General features: G+C 49.0%; 1 protein-coding gene across 6 annotated transcripts in view; it reads right to left on the reverse strand.

Moving 5' to 3' along the window:
- Nucleotides 1-10,837: 10,837 nt before the first annotated feature.
- MOB2 (MOB kinase activator 2) overlaps nt 10,838-15,701 on the reverse strand; it is a 79,278-nt gene continuing 74,414 nt past the window's right edge. For all 6 annotated transcript variants that reach the window (XM_080405941.1, XM_080405940.1, XM_080405943.1 and 3 more), the window contains exons 4-5: nt 14,950-15,074; nt 10,838-12,153 (exon numbers count right to left, since the gene is read on the reverse strand). In XM_080405941.1, coding sequence (XP_080262067.1) covers nt 11,843-12,153; nt 14,950-15,074 — 436 coding nt within the window. In that variant the 3' untranslated portion in view covers nt 10,838-11,842. The remainder of the gene's footprint in view (nt 12,154-14,949; nt 15,075-15,701) is intronic.

The following is a 15,701-nucleotide window of genomic DNA, read 5'->3' on the forward strand; positions in this document are numbered from 1 at the left end:
CCTCTGCTTAGAGATGCCTGAGCTTGCTGTAAATGAGCTGGTTTGGGTGTGGGAGGTGGCTGAGCTATGTTAGCTGGCACGGCGCCAGGCTAATGCAGCTCAACTGGATCCAGCCCGGGAGCCGGCTTATCTGCTGGTGCTTCAGGTAGCGCCATGTGATGCAGAACTGATTCACTCACTACCGCTTCAGAGTTCCCAGGAGCTGAAGTTTCCCTGTATCGTTTGAGGCAGCGCAGGCATACTCCCTGTCTTGGAGGTGTCTTCCTCCTTGGTTGGGTAAATTTTAGTCAGTCTTTCACTCTACCCTAAGACAGTTTAAAATAAGAAGCCTGGACCGAATGGGAGCATAGGTCAGTAGGCGTATATGCGAGTCTGAGCAGCCGGTAGTCGTCTTGTTCCCTGTAAAATCCTGGCACACCTGAGGTTTGTGTCCTGGCAGCAGGTAGGGAGGCCCACAGATAAAGAACCAGCAAGTTCTCTGTCTGGTGGAGGTTCCCCTGCTACCGTTAGGATTCAAGGTGGCATGGCTGCAGGCTGTCCTGCTGCACAGTGCTCCGTGTACTCACCACGCGGTATTCCCCACTTACGAGTTGAGCCGCTGAGGTGGTGGCGGTACATCAGCTCTTGTTTAGGTCTATCAGGTGGTATGAGAGCACCATTTGGATTTCCACCAACTTTGAAGCTGCAGCACCTTCCCTTGCATAAAGAAAGAGGTTTTAGTGGTTAGTCCAGCTACTGTGGCTGAGATTTTTAAGTGCTGACTTAATTTTTTCCTGCTGTTCCATGGGAACATAGTTAAGCAACCCTCAAACCCTCTGAAAACGCCGTGTTACTGTAGTAGCTGAACCAAGCCCTGAGCTCAGGTATGCGTGATCTGCAAGGCAGTGACGGAGGAGAAAATTGTTACGAGAAGAGACTCTGGCTTGAGCAGCCCCAGCCAAGCCGTGCCGTGCTCTGGCGTGGCCTTGATCCTGCTGTGCGGCCGGAACGCGGTATGTGTCTCCGCAGCCTCTCGCCAGCGCGCAGACCGGCTGCCCCGACTTGGCGCGTCCTGCGGGGCGCGTGCCCCTGCAGCTTGCTGATCTCTCGCATGCTGCGGAGGTGTGTCGGCCAGGGCGAGGGTTTAAAGGAGGCAGTGAAAAACACAGCCTTGGAGCAGGGTTGTGCCGTCCTTTTGAGGAGCACGTGGAGACTGTGTGCGCATTTCTGGCCCTGTCCTAGGAAGGGGTGGTCATAGGAAGTAGCGGCACAGGCTTGCCCATAGCCACTGCCCCAACAGGGAGCTGCGCATGTCGGTTCAGGCAACTGAGACACAAATCAACCTTGAGGGATGGAGGAATCACGTTTGTACTGCCTGATATTTAAAAGAGGACCAATAATGTCCGTGACTTATGCATTACAAAAGACTGAGTAAGTTTAATTGGTAAAATGAACGTGGCAATAGTAGCCAGACATACTAAAGGGGGCTTAGCAGGAAACATTTCAAGACAGATGGGTAATTGGTTTTAGCTGATAGAAATCTGTACAAGGCCATTGGCCTCGTTGGGTTAAACTGGCTGTAGAGTTGACCCTAAATGAGCAATAATTCTGGCTCCTGGTTCCACTTCTGCATCACTGTTCTTTCATTGTGCTGTGTTGTGTGCTCAGCCCAGTTCGGAACACTGCAGCTGACACAGCTGCTGGATTATCAAACGGCCCCAGGGAAAATGTTTGGGTTGGGGCTTAGCTGCCAGCTTCAAGTGGAGAAGGAAACGGTGTTGCTCAGGGAGAGTTCCCTCAGCAATGCTGCAAATCAGGGATTCGCAGGGGCTCTTGTGGTGCCTTGTGGTACCTGGGAGTTCAGAGCGGTGGCTCGCAGTGTCCCCTCCTGACCCTGAAATGAGCCTGAAAGTCTCATAAACAAAAGTGGGCTTGCTTTGAACCAGTGAACTTCAGCCCAGGTTATATGAGGGCCTACCCTGAGCATTTTACACTTGAGAAGAACGAAAACCTTTAGAAAAGTTCTTAATTTCAGTGCAGTTTTAATTGAATTTGATGCACTAGCTCTGGTTTTAACCGTGTTGCTAGCGTGTGGGGGCTCGGTTTTGGTTAGTCACCTAGCCAAGGGCCAGCTACAGCCATTGATTTAAAAATAAACTAGTTCTAAAAGTAGCTCTGCCAGATACTTCACAGCATATCTGGGCTGCGCGATCATACAGGGGTGTGAAAGCAGACACAGCCCTGACCGCCCATTTCAGCGGAGTTGCACTGGAGGTTTGCTTTAGAGGAAGGGAGGAAAGAGGAGAGCCTGACAGCACGTCAGCCTGCTGCCCGACGGCCTGATTTGAGAAAGGAGGACAGAGGGCTTTGGTCTCCTTACGTTGTACTGCCCTGTAATGGGAAGGGCTAACTACTTGTTGAGCCGTGTGTGTAGTTTGTGCTTGGTCTCTGCTTAGTTGGCCCCAGGCTGTGTTTGTGCAGGTTCCTGCTTGCGCTTGCCTGCTCCACCTCCTGGGGTGGTGGGCTGCAGTAGGGGAGTCAGCCAGAACCTACAGATCAGCACTGGCCACAGCCAGCTCCTGCGGTGAGTGGTAAGGGTAGAACCAAGTGTCATGGCGCCACCTGAAAGTACAGACAGTGCGTTTTGCATGTTACTAATGTGTTTTGCATGAAGATAAACTTCCCAGTCCACCCATGGCTTCCACAGCTGCTGCTGCTCTGCTCCCCGCAGGAGAGGGGTGGGGAAAACAGATGAGCTTTGTAGCATGCACAATTCCTGAAGGGAGGCAGAATATGGTGTCACCCATTAGATGTTCCGTGAAGCAGCTGGGGATCAGGCGTGCTCTGTGCCGGGCCTCGTACGATGCCCTGCTGAAGAGCTACAATGGAGAAGAGCAAACATGGGACCTTCCTCGGAGAGAATGGGGTAACAGAGACGCTGTCTTTTCTCTGCTTCCTAAAGGCTTTTACAAGCTGTATGGTGTGTGGTGCGGAGGCAGGAGAGGATGAAAGTGAGGTGGAACGTGCCCCTCTCTAGCCTGTCTGGCTTCTGCGTAGCTTTGCAGAGACACGACAGGGCTCAGTCTCGGTATGACAGGGACACAGCTGAACGTCAGAGTCTGCGTTTGTGTGAGGGGAAGGACCACGCATAACCTACTTGTTCTCAAAGGGAAAGGTCAAGTAGAGCCCACTGTCACAGGAGCCTGGGCAGATAAACTCTGCAGCGTGTTGTTGAGGCTTGTTTCAGCAGCACGTGACAGCTACGCGTCTGTCCCCTTGCGTGCTTTGGTAGTGCAGCAAGGGACAGCTTTGTGTGCGTGTGACAGACAAGAAGGAAAGGAGGTATCGGTTGTCCACGTTAAGCAGGTTCAGGAACTGAGATGCCAAGCAATTCGGTGATTCTCCCGGTTGTTTATAGGAGCTCTGTGGCTTCGGCTGGAACTTGAATCCAGATCTTAACCTGGCAACGGCACGTTTCAGTGGCAGGTCCACAGCCTTCCGCGGTGGCCTGTCCCTAAAGGCAGGTTCTTTCATTTCTCTGCACATCACTTCAGATTAGTCCTTTGCAGATGCAAATGCTACATTTCTATCTTGATAATGAAAGAAAAGTTGTTTTGGCGTTTCTTCTCTCTCTTGTGGTGTACGCTATGATCCAGCCTGGTATCTGCAAACAGAGAGACTGCAGAGGAAGCCTGGGTCACGCAGACTGGCCCAGTTGTGCAAGCAGTGGAACAAGTGCACACGTTTCAGCAGCTGGATTTGCATGATTTGTGGTTTTAGCAGTCGATTCTGAGCTCTTCTATCCCTTTGTGTTTGGGGACTTTTATGAGTGTGTACTCTCACACAGGTTCCTTGGTATCCAGTAGCATAGGAGCACAGCTTGCAACTTTTTCCTTGCTCAGGAAACTCAAGGGTTTATTTACAGGCTTAGTCTCTTTCCAATGGTTGCTTGCTTCTGTAAAACTTGTAAAAACTTTCGAATTGCATTGAAACCCCCACCGGTCTCTCAGGTTAGTTGAAGTCAGCCAGCAGTTCCAATGTTTGGCGCAGGCAAGAAGAAGAGACAGGCAGATGGAGTCTGCTTTCTTTGGTTTAGCTATCTGACTTTAAAAAGCCCTGTGTTTTTGTTTCATGTACCAGAAGTCTTTCACTGCAAAATAAAACAATGCTTTTATAAACCACCTGAGCTATTTATCTGAGGAGCACCTGGATAAGAAATGAATGCTAATCCAGTAATAACAGATAATTAAACAGTTATAATGGGTTTTTTAATCTCTCATCCAGATGTAGTTTTGCTTTTTGCCTTCATCAGGGAGATTAAAATGAAGCACAGAGGGCTTCTAATCCAATCAAAATTCCTTGATGGATTGGAGCATTCATTGTGCTTTCACATTTAAGCAGTGGTTATACCACAAGCTTAACTTCATTCACGACGTTGCCATCATGTTACTAAATTCAGCTTAATAGTTTTACGTAGGCAGAAGAAAAGTGATTCCAGGGTACCAGATGCCCACAATGGCCCATGAACAGCCGTGTGGCAGGGCCAGGTTTGTGAAGGTGTCAAACCAGCTCTCAGCCCGGTGCTGACAGGAGTCCACAGAAGCAGCATGTGAGTCCTACCCAGTCCCAGCAGCACCCACAGGTTCCTGGCAGCTGTGATCCAGCCCTGAGCACACGCAGGTCAATGAGCCAGCGAGTGGCAAAGTGCACTCCGTCACGGCGTGCAGCGTGGAGTTTGTGGCCAGGGGTGTGTGGTACAAACGTGCTCTGTAACGTGCTGAACATCCACCACAGAGTTGCTGGTAATTGCAAGGGGCTGTGCTGTGCCGTGCGGGTGACGCTATGCAGCCTCCTGGTGCCTCAGTGCTGAGCTCGGTGTGAGCTTCAGCTGGCCTGGCTTACTCCCTCGAGTAGCGGCTTTGCAGTTGAAAAATCTCACATGGAAGGAGCCTTACCTGTCCATCTGGCAATGGTGTGTCTGCTTTCTTTTGCTCTACAGATTTCACCTGATTCTTCCCAAGTGTCTTGGCTTCAATGTGATGTCTGTTTGACAGCGGGATGCCGACAAATGTGGCTTTGCAGTGCCTGACTACCTTCCTAATGCCATCCTTCTGGGAGCGAAATGAGGGATGTAGTATGTGCACAAACTTTATGGGGTCAGTAGGTGCAAATTCAGGGAAGCATTGGGTCTTTGTGGCTCTGCAGATGGAGAGTGTCACTGGTATAACAGTTTTACAATGATGCATAGTACCGAGGTCTGGATGCACATCTCATTTCAAGATTTGCTAGGAGCTACCTGACCGAGCTGCAGTCCTTTCCACGTGCCCAGACTGTGACACTCTGACCACAGCACAGCATCTGTATTTTCTGTATATATGAAATCTGTAGATTTCACTTAAGCCAGTTCAAAACAACTGATAAGATAAACTGATAAGGTTATTCAAAGATATTTATCATTATTATTATTATTATTATCTTAAAGTAGGTAACGTTTTCACAGTTCTGCTGCAGTGGGTACTGCTTGTCTTCAGGCACAATTCGTCTCAACAGAAGCGAATACAAGAAGCAGAAGACAGGTTTTATAGCCATGAGGATTCAAATTCACCTTCCCAAATTGTTGAGTGTCAGTAAACCTGGCTGAAAAGGACACAGAGCTCTTTCTTTTACAGGTTTTATATAGATTTCAAGTAACTGTAAAAATCTCAGATTACTCAATGTCCGTTCCAAGCTCTGTCCTGGATTATCCTTTTTAAGTGGAGCCGGGCTCAGGGTTCTTCTTATTCATAAAAGTGATTTCTTTTAGTAGGCAGATGTGTATTCTGGTTGTCTGCAATATCAGTGTCCCAATCAATGTATTTCTACCTTGCAAAGTAAAATTACCGCTTACATTTAGTCATCCAAAACTATAAACTATGCATGCTATCTGCCTCTGCATGCTGGTGTGCCAGAACCAGTAAAGGCTCTAGCATTACCTTGCAGTAAAACTAAACAAAACCCCCACACTGGCCAAGACTGAGAATTGGGATGAATTTCTGTAACAGCTATCTCACTGTCTGACAGCCTATAGGAGTTAGCTCTTCTACCCTGGCTACTCCATAAGCTTTGATACTCAGGAAGAGTATTTCTTGAGATAGTTTTGGGAATGAATCCTACGGAGGTCAGCTTTTTGTGTCTGACACTTGGTCAATTGCAGTTAAGAGGGGGCAATAAAGGAATTTAGGAGTCTCACCTGCTTGGGAATAGAGCTTTCATTTCCTAAAGGAATCCAGCCCATGCAGGCAGCAGCAGGACAGGACTGCAAGCGCTGGGGCCTTATGGGGGGCCCAGTGCGTGCGCGGCACTGGAGAGCTGCACAGCCTTTCTGCTCTTTACCAGGCTGAGGACTCACCTTCAACCCCCTGTACAGCAGCATTAACACCCTCCTGGCGGAACACCAGGCCATTTCGCTGTTTCGGGGCGGTAGGTAAATCAGTGGCTGGTGCCAAGGACCACTTTATTTTCCTTGTTTTGGTTCCCTTCAGTGGTCCTGGTGGGCACTGCTTGCTTTGGGGCAAGTGTCTCCTAAGCCTTACTGGTGTCAGGCTGAGGCAGTGGTTTCACAGAAGCCCGAGCCCTTTGCAAGGCAGCGTGTGACCTTTCTGTACGTGAGCTGCTGCTGCAGAGGGCTGCTGCGCTGGGCGGCCAGGCTGGCCTTCGTACGCCTCTTCTGAACTGTCCCGGAGACCATTAAAAGGAGGAGTTCTAGGGAAGAGCCTGCACCACTCTGTGAGAAAATGTTAACTATCTTTGCTGGTCTATGGGAAAGCATCTGAGTATTTTAATGCCTGCCTCTCTTTTTTTTTTTTTTTTTTTTTTTTTTTTTTTTTTTTTTTAAATATTATGGAAATAATTAGCAGATGGTAACACAGAAACAGAGAAGTGAGGCTAGTCTTTCCCCCCCCCCGTTTTTGGCGATGCTCCCTCCCCCCTTTTGCCCCTCCCCCCCCTTTTGGCCCCCTTTTCCCCCCCTTTTTTCTTTTTTCCTTTTTTTTTTCTTTTTTTCTTTTTTCTTCTGGCTAGACAAAGCTCTCTAAATGTTCTCTCATCTGAGTGCTTGGCCATAATTCCTGTTTTCTCTGACAGTCACATGCTAATCTAGCTTTAAAAAGCCTTATTGTTTGTGACAGCTGTCACAACCAGAACAGTTCCTCTGTCCATGAAAAGAATGGAGACCCCCTCATGAGCACAGTGAGGGTTTTTTTGCCAGCTGTTTGGTGTTTTTCTGGCTTTATATTATCAGTTCCCCTGGAAATACTGGGACTTGTCTGTACTGCATATAGCTACACCCTGTAAAGAGACCAGATCTGTCTTTCCATCCTCCAGGTACTGACGTGTATTCAGGCGCCTGTATTGCCACGGCAGCGAGGGTAACGCAGCCATACCGAGCTCCGCAGTAACCGTGGCCAGCGCCCCGGCGTTGCAACTAGATTTAAACCGGTGTTGCCAGTTGTGCTACAGACACAAACATCAGTTTCATTTGTTTAGTAGCTTTGAACAGAAGAAAATAGCCACCTATTCCTCCGTGCTCAGTTTAGGTAACGGTATGTCTGGGTTCAAGTCTCTGTTAACAGTTGAAGTGGAGAGCTAAGGATGGCTGGGACACGTTGCATGGCAGATGTGAGTAAGGGCTTGTTCGTGGAAGTGTGGCTTTGGATGCATGAGATCAGCATACTTGGTCAGCGCTCGCACAATTGGCTTGTTCTTTTACGGGACTGCTTGTTTCTGTGACGGCTTTTTAGTTTTGTGCTAACGTGCAGGAGCTAATTGTTACCCGGCAGATCCACCTTTAGCCCCCCGTCACTTCCAGGGGCACCTTGGTATGTGCATGTTTGGTGGCATCTCAGGGCCGGAATACTTCTTTCTTTTCAGATTTTCTTGTCAGAGCAGTGTTCCACAAGAAGCAAGGTGTTTTCTTAAGAGTGTTGATTAAAAGGTTGTTATTCATATATAAAATGAGCATGCTCTATGGGATCTCAGGCTTGATAGCTTTCTGCAGTTCTCAGGGGAGAAAGGCATCGCTTTGATTTTGCTTGGCTGAATTAGAAGCTGTCTGGCTCCGTTCACACCCTGCCACTTCAGGACCTCCCTTAGGGCTGGGGGGAGCTGGTCCTGTGATCTCCACACAGCTTCACTGCCTTGAGGCCAGAGCTAAAGGTGGCTGTTGCCCTGGGCAAAAGACACAGTGGCAGTTCCTGTGCAGGGATGGCCAGAGGTAGCCCGTGTCATGGACACAACCTGTGGCAATTTATGCCATGTGGCATGTATGAAGAAAGTATTTTTCCTCCTGTTTTTATTTACAGGCATTTATGCTTGGATTTCCTAAGGCCGCTGCAGCCCCAAAGACTTACTGATAATGTCAAGGGGGGGCGGGGGGAGTTTCAGCTTTCTCTAACGTTTGACCCCATTGCTATATAAACTGTTGCAACCTCAGCACGTCACTCTGTGTCCAGAGCAGCGGGTGTCAGGAACAGAATCCTACAACACAGGCACAGGGCTGGTGTTGGTTTGAAGGGAAAGGCTTTAGCCCTGTGACGGTGTGTGCCCACGGCCGCGGGTTTAGGCTGAAGGTTGGTTAGGGCTTCCGCAAAGGCACATGCAAAGCCGAGTGCTTGACAAGGCCAGGCCTGCAAAAGGCACGTACGCCACGGGTGGGTGGGTGTGTACATAGCTCAAAAGGTGTATTCTAGCAGGGTTTGGTTACTTTTCTGGGGCGTTTTGTGGTTTTTATTTTGGTTTATTTACTTAGCAACCCTTAAACAATGGTGTGGTATGTCACGACCTTTAGGGCAAAGGGCCTGGGGAGGAGGGGGTGTTGAATGTAGCCGAGGTAAGGTGCTGCGGCTGTTCTGACAGTGCTTTAAACAATTCACAAAATGCATCTAAAGCAGCAACACGACAATATCCTCAGTGTCAGAAGAGCTAAGCTATCCTGTTATGGATACAGGGTGCTTACAGTGGGGATAGTCAGTGGTTTGTTGCAAGCATGCAGAGCCACTGACAGCTTCGGTGGCGTCAGCCAAGCAGAGTTTGAAGACTTAGAGGCACTTCTGTATCTAATGGTACTACAGCGTAATCCAGTAGCTTCTGAAATATTCTTGGATGCCTTGAGGCTGAGCTTTACAGTAACATTTACTCCTGACAAGAAGAACATTAGTGTTGGCGCTATTTCAGCGTTTTCCTTATTCCCACTGTTAAACCCAACAAGATAGGCTACACTAAAATAGGATTCATTATTTGTGTTCTTGTTAACTGCTTGTAAAACACAAGATTACTCCACTAGATGAAGCATCTTGTGCTTTCAGGAGTATTGAATGTCTACAGAGTAAACTTGGGACAGCTGCCATGAACAGCAGCGGGTTCTTCCAGAACATGGTACCTCATTGCTCTCCTGGTAGCTGAATTAACGGCTCGCTGCTTTGCCCCAGTGCACGGGTTCCCAGACGTCCTGCGAGGTTCTGTCGGTTCTCCTGTGGGACGCTAAGGTACAGTCACCCTTGCGTTTGATGTAGATGTCACTACGTGATCTTGAACTTAAGTCATAGTCAAGTCAGTCTTGTCAGCGAGAGCTGAACTGCCTCTTGCTCAAGTCAAGCCTTCCAAAAGGTGTATCACTTCTAAATCGTCTTTTAGAATTCAGGCTGCAAATGCGTTTTTGTAAGTAGATAGGAAGTTACCAGAAATACTTGGGTGTGAGTTGTTGCTATTACTTTACCTTGACCTCCGCTGTTAGGCTCCAATTGCGAGTAGCACAGGGGCCTGACAAATGACATTGCTGTGGTCGCTTCTGCCAACACCTGGTTTTCCCTTCAGATGTCAGTGTAGGGAATTTGTAACGGAAAGGCTCACGTCGGTGTGAAGGGAGGCTGGGAACATTCCCCTGGACACGGAGGCTGTAGCAGGAGGCTGTGGTGGGGAAGGCGTGCTCCTGAACAGCCTGGTGACAGCACCCAGATGAGGTCAGCGAGACTCCAGTGCGTTTGCCTGCAGGTTCCCAAGCTACCCACAGCCCGGGAACAACCACAGCACAGGTCTGGGCTCACCAAGTTTGAGATCGTTTTCTCTCTCACGCCTCCACTTCCCCTCTCCTGTGCTCTTACCTTTTTGTTCATTTTTTCCTCACTTTTATGACTTCTTGCTCTTTTTCTCACTTGGATATTCTTCACAAGCTTTTTTGTCCTCTTGCTTGTGCTTTTCCCCTCTTTTTTTTTTTCTTTGCACCTGCTTTGCTTTCCTTCTGTCTACTGACTTTTACTACAGGCACAGACCTCATTCAGGAGAACCTTCTAGGATTCAGGCCAGGTCAGGTACTAACGACGTATAAACCTTAGGATAACGACCGAAAACAGTAACAAAAATTTTTCAGAGGCTGCCACATATTTGGTAGAAGCACAGTTGCAAGCAAAACCTGGCATTTTCCCAACTGGAAGTGCTGACTACAAGAATTCAGTGGAAATGTGAAGGCAAGAGTAGTATGACTGTCAAGATACAATATTGATACAATACTGTATCCACAGATCGTGTGATACAATCCCCAGGAGCCCACTGCATTTGCAGAATTTAAGCACACACGAACAGGAAGCTTGCTCCTTTCCAAGTGCTGCTTATCTTCAGAGTGCTTACCGTCAGGTTACCTGGGGAGGAGAGGAGGTTCCCAGCACTACCGAAAAGAGCAAGGTATCGATTAGAAATGTAAGGTCACACGGTGGAAGACAAACATTTATAAAGCTGGTTGACAGCAGGGCCAGTAGCATTCAGTGGTGAAAGGGAAGCTCTATGTGTGGATTCCACCGACTTGACGCTGCAAACACAAAACCAAAGCTTGTGGCTGATAGATTTGTTTTTATTATTATAGAACAGATGAACTAAAATAAGCCAACAATATAATTTTATGCCAACAGCCATCTTTCTAGCACAGGCGGTGACCGATTCAATGTACCCTTCTCCCCCCTCCCCGGGCCTCTGTTCAGTGGGAAGCAAACGGTGGTGGCTCTTGCACATGGGTTTTGGACTCCAGTGACCTTACTCTTTTTCAGTTGTAAAGGTGTGCCTGGGAAAAGAGGAGGCAGGGGAGCAGAGAAAAGAGTATATATCTTGTAGGAGCAATAAGCAGAAAGGCTTGTGGATCCTCTTGCACGTTCACGTGTGGTGACCAGGTAGATGGGACAGCTGGAGAACTGTGCCCACTCCCAACACGAAGCAAGCCCCTGGTTGCTACTCTAGTCAAGCCAGGAGTTCCTTCCCGTTCCAAACTAACAAAGGGCAAGATGCACTCAACGGGGGAGTTTCTGGCAGGGTAAGGGGCAGTCTATGTAAAACCAAACCAAAAAAACCACCCCCACCCCACCCACCCCCCAAAAAAAGCCCAAACAAACCTGCACTTTAAGCCACTTCAAAGTAAAAGTCACTTCTTATAATATAATAGATATTTTTTAAATGGCAGGACCACCATCCTAGAAAGACAAAGGACTTGCACTCAAGACCAAAGAAAGAAAAACAAAAAACCAACCAAACAAACAAAAGAAACCAACCAAAAAAACAGGAGTGGCCCCACTCTCAAGCTCAGCTCTTCTCTAAAAACAGCACTCGTCATCCATCTGAATAGGTAAAAGGAGGAGCGGACAGAAAATAAAATAAAATTGGTGCAACTTCTTGCCAGGTGGCGCATTAGACCAAAGCTCCATACTGTCCCATACGGCTACGCGTCCTGCGGTGGCAGCATTAATTTCTTTCAGCTCTCATTGCCGTATATGTCTGTATGTACAGACATATACGCACAGAATATATAATATTGTTTTTAATGTTAGTTTTGATCCTGTAGAAGGGCTCATCTCTCTTTCACATGGTTCTGTGCTCCTGCGCTGTTGCTGCTCCCATTGCCGCTCCCGTTACTGCTGCTCCCACTGCTGCTGCAGAGGACCTCTGTGAGGTCGTCCATGATGGTGGTCTCTTTAGGGTCCACGAGGTTGAACTCCCTGATGAATAGGATAAAGTGTGTGTAGAGTGTGTTTAAATGTCCATGCAGCTCCAGTGCCAAAGTCTCCTTAAAGTGTGAGGAGTAGATATGGGCCAGCACGTGGAACAGGTACTTGCAGATCTTCTTCACTAGAGACTCGAATGAGTTGGGGAATTCCTTGCCTGAAAGGAAGAATAAGAAACACCATGATAGCTCCAGCTGTCACCTTCAGCCCCACAGCAGCGTCTGGGCTGAGCTGCGCTAAGAGCTACTAGCCCACCTTGTACAGCAGACAACTGGGGGGGGGCCTGTACCATCCTCTTGCCTTCTTTTTAGGGGAATTCAGGGGAAGAATCTAAGGAGGTTTTAAGCATTTTCATTTGAAGTTGTTTTAAACCATAAGGGTTCAAAAAATCAAGAGTAATCACTCTTTAAAACCACAACATTTTTTGTTATTGAGCATAAAAATAATGAGAGGTTCTTCTGGGTCCTTACCTAGTTTGCCCAAGAGCAGCAGATTTTGCCCCTGGAAGCACCTAATGCTTGGGCGGCCAGTCCCCAGGGGGCTGGGTGGGCTGCAGCAGGCTGACTAACTGCATATAACAACTTCCCTCGTTTCACTGCTGAAATTCTACCACATGGGAAGAGAAATGGGAGGAAATAGCGTGTGTCTTCCATCAGGTGCAGTTGAAACAATTAGTGACAGCCAGCACTGCTTCACTGAGGGCAAATCGTGCCTGATAAAGCTGGTGGCCACCTGTGCCAGGGTTACAGCATTGGTGGGTGAGGGAAGAGGGACTGATGTCATCCACCTGGACTTGTGCCAAGCATCTGACGCTGTCCCGCAGGACAACCCTGTCTCTAAACTGGAGACACACGGACCTCACAGATGGACCACTCGGGGGGATAAGGAACTGGCTGGATGGTCCCACTCCATTTGAGTTGCAGTCAACAGGTCAACGTGCAGGTGGAGACTAGTGACAAGCGGTGTTCCTCAGGGGCCCATACTGGGGCTGGCGCTGGTCAACATCTTTGTCAGTGACATGGACAGTGGGATCAAGCGCACCGTCAGCAAGCTTGCTGACAACACCAAGCCGTGTGGTGCGGTTGACATGCCCGATGGCAGCGATGCCACCCAGAGGGATCGCGACAGGCTGGGGAGGTGGGCCATGTGAACCTCAGGAAGCTCAACAAGGCCAAGTGCAAGGTCCTGCACCTGGGACAGGGCAACCTCCCGTATCAATCCCGGCTGGGCAGGGAATGGATTGGGAGCAGCCCTGAGGAGAAGGACTGGCAGTGCTGGCCGATGAGAAGCTCAACGTGACCCAGCAACGTGCGCTCGCAGCCCAGAAAGCCAACCGTACCCTGGGCTGCATCAAAAGCAGCGCGGCCAGCAGGTGAGGGAGGTGACCTCTACTGCCCCTCCTCTCCACGCTCACGAGACCCCACCTGCAGTGCTGCATCCAGCTCTGGGCCCCCACGCAGCCTAAGAAGGACACGGACCTGTTGGAGAGAGCCCAGAGGAGGGACACAGAGATGCTCGGAGGGCTGGAGCACCTCTCCTGGGAGGACAGGCTGAGGGAGTTGGGGCCGTTCAGCCTGCAGAAGAGAAGGCTCCGGGGAGACTTTATTTATAGCAGCCTTACAGTACCCAAAGGGGGCTGACAGGAAAGCTGGAGAGGGGCTTTGTACAAGGGCAGGTAGCAATAGGACAGGGGGTAATGTCTTTAAACTGAAACAAGGCAGATTTAAATTGGATATCAGGAACAAATTCTTTACTGTGAGGGTGGTGAGACACTGGCCCAGGCTGCCCAGAGCAGCTGTGGGTGCCCCATCCCTGGCAGCGTCCAGGGCCAGACTGGACGGGGCTGGGAGCAACCTGGTCCACTGGAAGGTGTCCCTGCCCGTGGGGTGGGGCTGGAAATAGGTGATCTTTAGGGTCCCTTCCAACCCAAACCATTCTATGAAATTGTGCTTGCTGGTCCAGTACTGTGCTGGCACAAAAAAAAATGATCCTTGCACAGCTACTGTGGTAACGGTGTCCTGGTTTCAGACACCACCTGCCATCCTGTGCATGGTGCACAGTACAGAGTATGTTACTGGTCTAAAGTGCATCCTGGCCACACAGACAAATCATTTGCATGAAACACCTTCACTGCCCTTGAATAAGCATAAAAAAAAAAAAAATTAGTCAACTGCTGCTAGCTTACTAGGCACTGTCTCACTAGACGCTGCCCTTTTCCAGATCAAGATGCTTTCAAGTGAACGCTAGTAGCTCAGTGTTTGCTGTATTGTGATGTCCTAGTTCCCCGATTATCTGTTGAAATGGCTCAGGAATGCAGCTGCTTTCAGTCCTGATGAAACCCACCTACAATAACTTCAGGTCTCTTATTTTCTTCCCCTTCACCAAAGGCATTGCGTGTAGCAGTCTTGTTAGGATATAAATCTGAGTTAAAATTAATTTCGTATTGCTTTTTGGTTCTTAAAAAAAAAAAATCACATTTAATCTTTGGAAGGGAAGGGAGATTGCCAGCAGTCTGTGAGACAAGGCCTGGCTGAGCAGGGAAGACAAGCCACAGTCCTGGCAGTCCAGTTGATTTTCCCCTTACTGGAAATAGTGAAATAACAGGGCTAAATTTTATTAGCAGCAGGCTGTATTAAACACATGCTGACAGTTTTCAATTTTTTATCCTCTCTGAATACAGGCTGGAAGATCTCAAAATGCTTGAAGAAAAAGATATATCGATGATGGAATACTGATGACAGGACTGTGAGACTTCCACCCAAGTTCATATGCCAACAGGGCAACTCTGCCTTCAAGAATAAGCCAAACTTAAAATACCCCTTAAGAAAGCCCCAAACCATCAAACAAGGAAGTGTGAAAGCTGTCTGCTGTTACCGCATACGCTGAATGCCAGCTTGCACCTCACAGCATCTGCAGAGCGCCGCAGGAAGCACCTGCCCAAAAGCAGACATACCGTATTTTGTCGGGAAAACGTCCTCATCTGTCACTAGCTTCTGCACTGAACTCATGACGAAGTCGACGTACTGAGGAGCAGTGCACTTGATCTTCTTTCCCCGCTCATCATACCAGTAGTACTGTCTGTGGAGAGAAGTGACAGTGTCACCACACTACACCCTGGCTCCTCAGCTCGGCTCCTCCAGGAGCTAAAACATCTCGGCGGCTAAAGAATATAAACCAACAGCTGCAACGTTACCAAAATACATCATAGGTGCTACAGAAGAGACTCCCTTCAGGGGATCCTTCCACATCAAACCCCCTGGGTTTCGGCTAGCCAGTTTTGTTCCTCTCCGTCAATGCGCTCCCAGAACGCCTGCCGACGGGTCTCCCAGGGGAGCAGCTCCGCTCAGGCAGCGGTAACCCCCGTCCGTGGCAGACCGAGGGTTTACATCCAGTCCATAGAACTGTGCAGGAAAGTATTATGTTACTATTTTTAAAGGGCAGCAACACCGCACAGTGATGACCTGGTGATCTTCTAGTGCTAACCCCTGCAGAACATGAAGCACCTGCTCGCGCAGTATTACCGAACAGACAGAGGGTGGCTCCAAAACACCGGCTTGTGCAAGCCGGCCCTGCCGAACGCGCAGCCGCTGCAGGGCTACAAACCCTGTGCCCACACCTCACCTGGGGAAAGTTTTCAGGACCCTTCCGCACATTGCTGCCAGCGTGCCTTGACTGCTTTTGTTACAGTTTACAGAGAACAGGTTA

Source organism: Falco punctatus (genome assembly GCF_963210335.1).
Source record: "Falco punctatus genome assembly, chromosome: 10".
Taxonomy (NCBI): Eukaryota; Metazoa; Chordata; class Aves; order Falconiformes; family Falconidae; genus Falco; species Falco punctatus.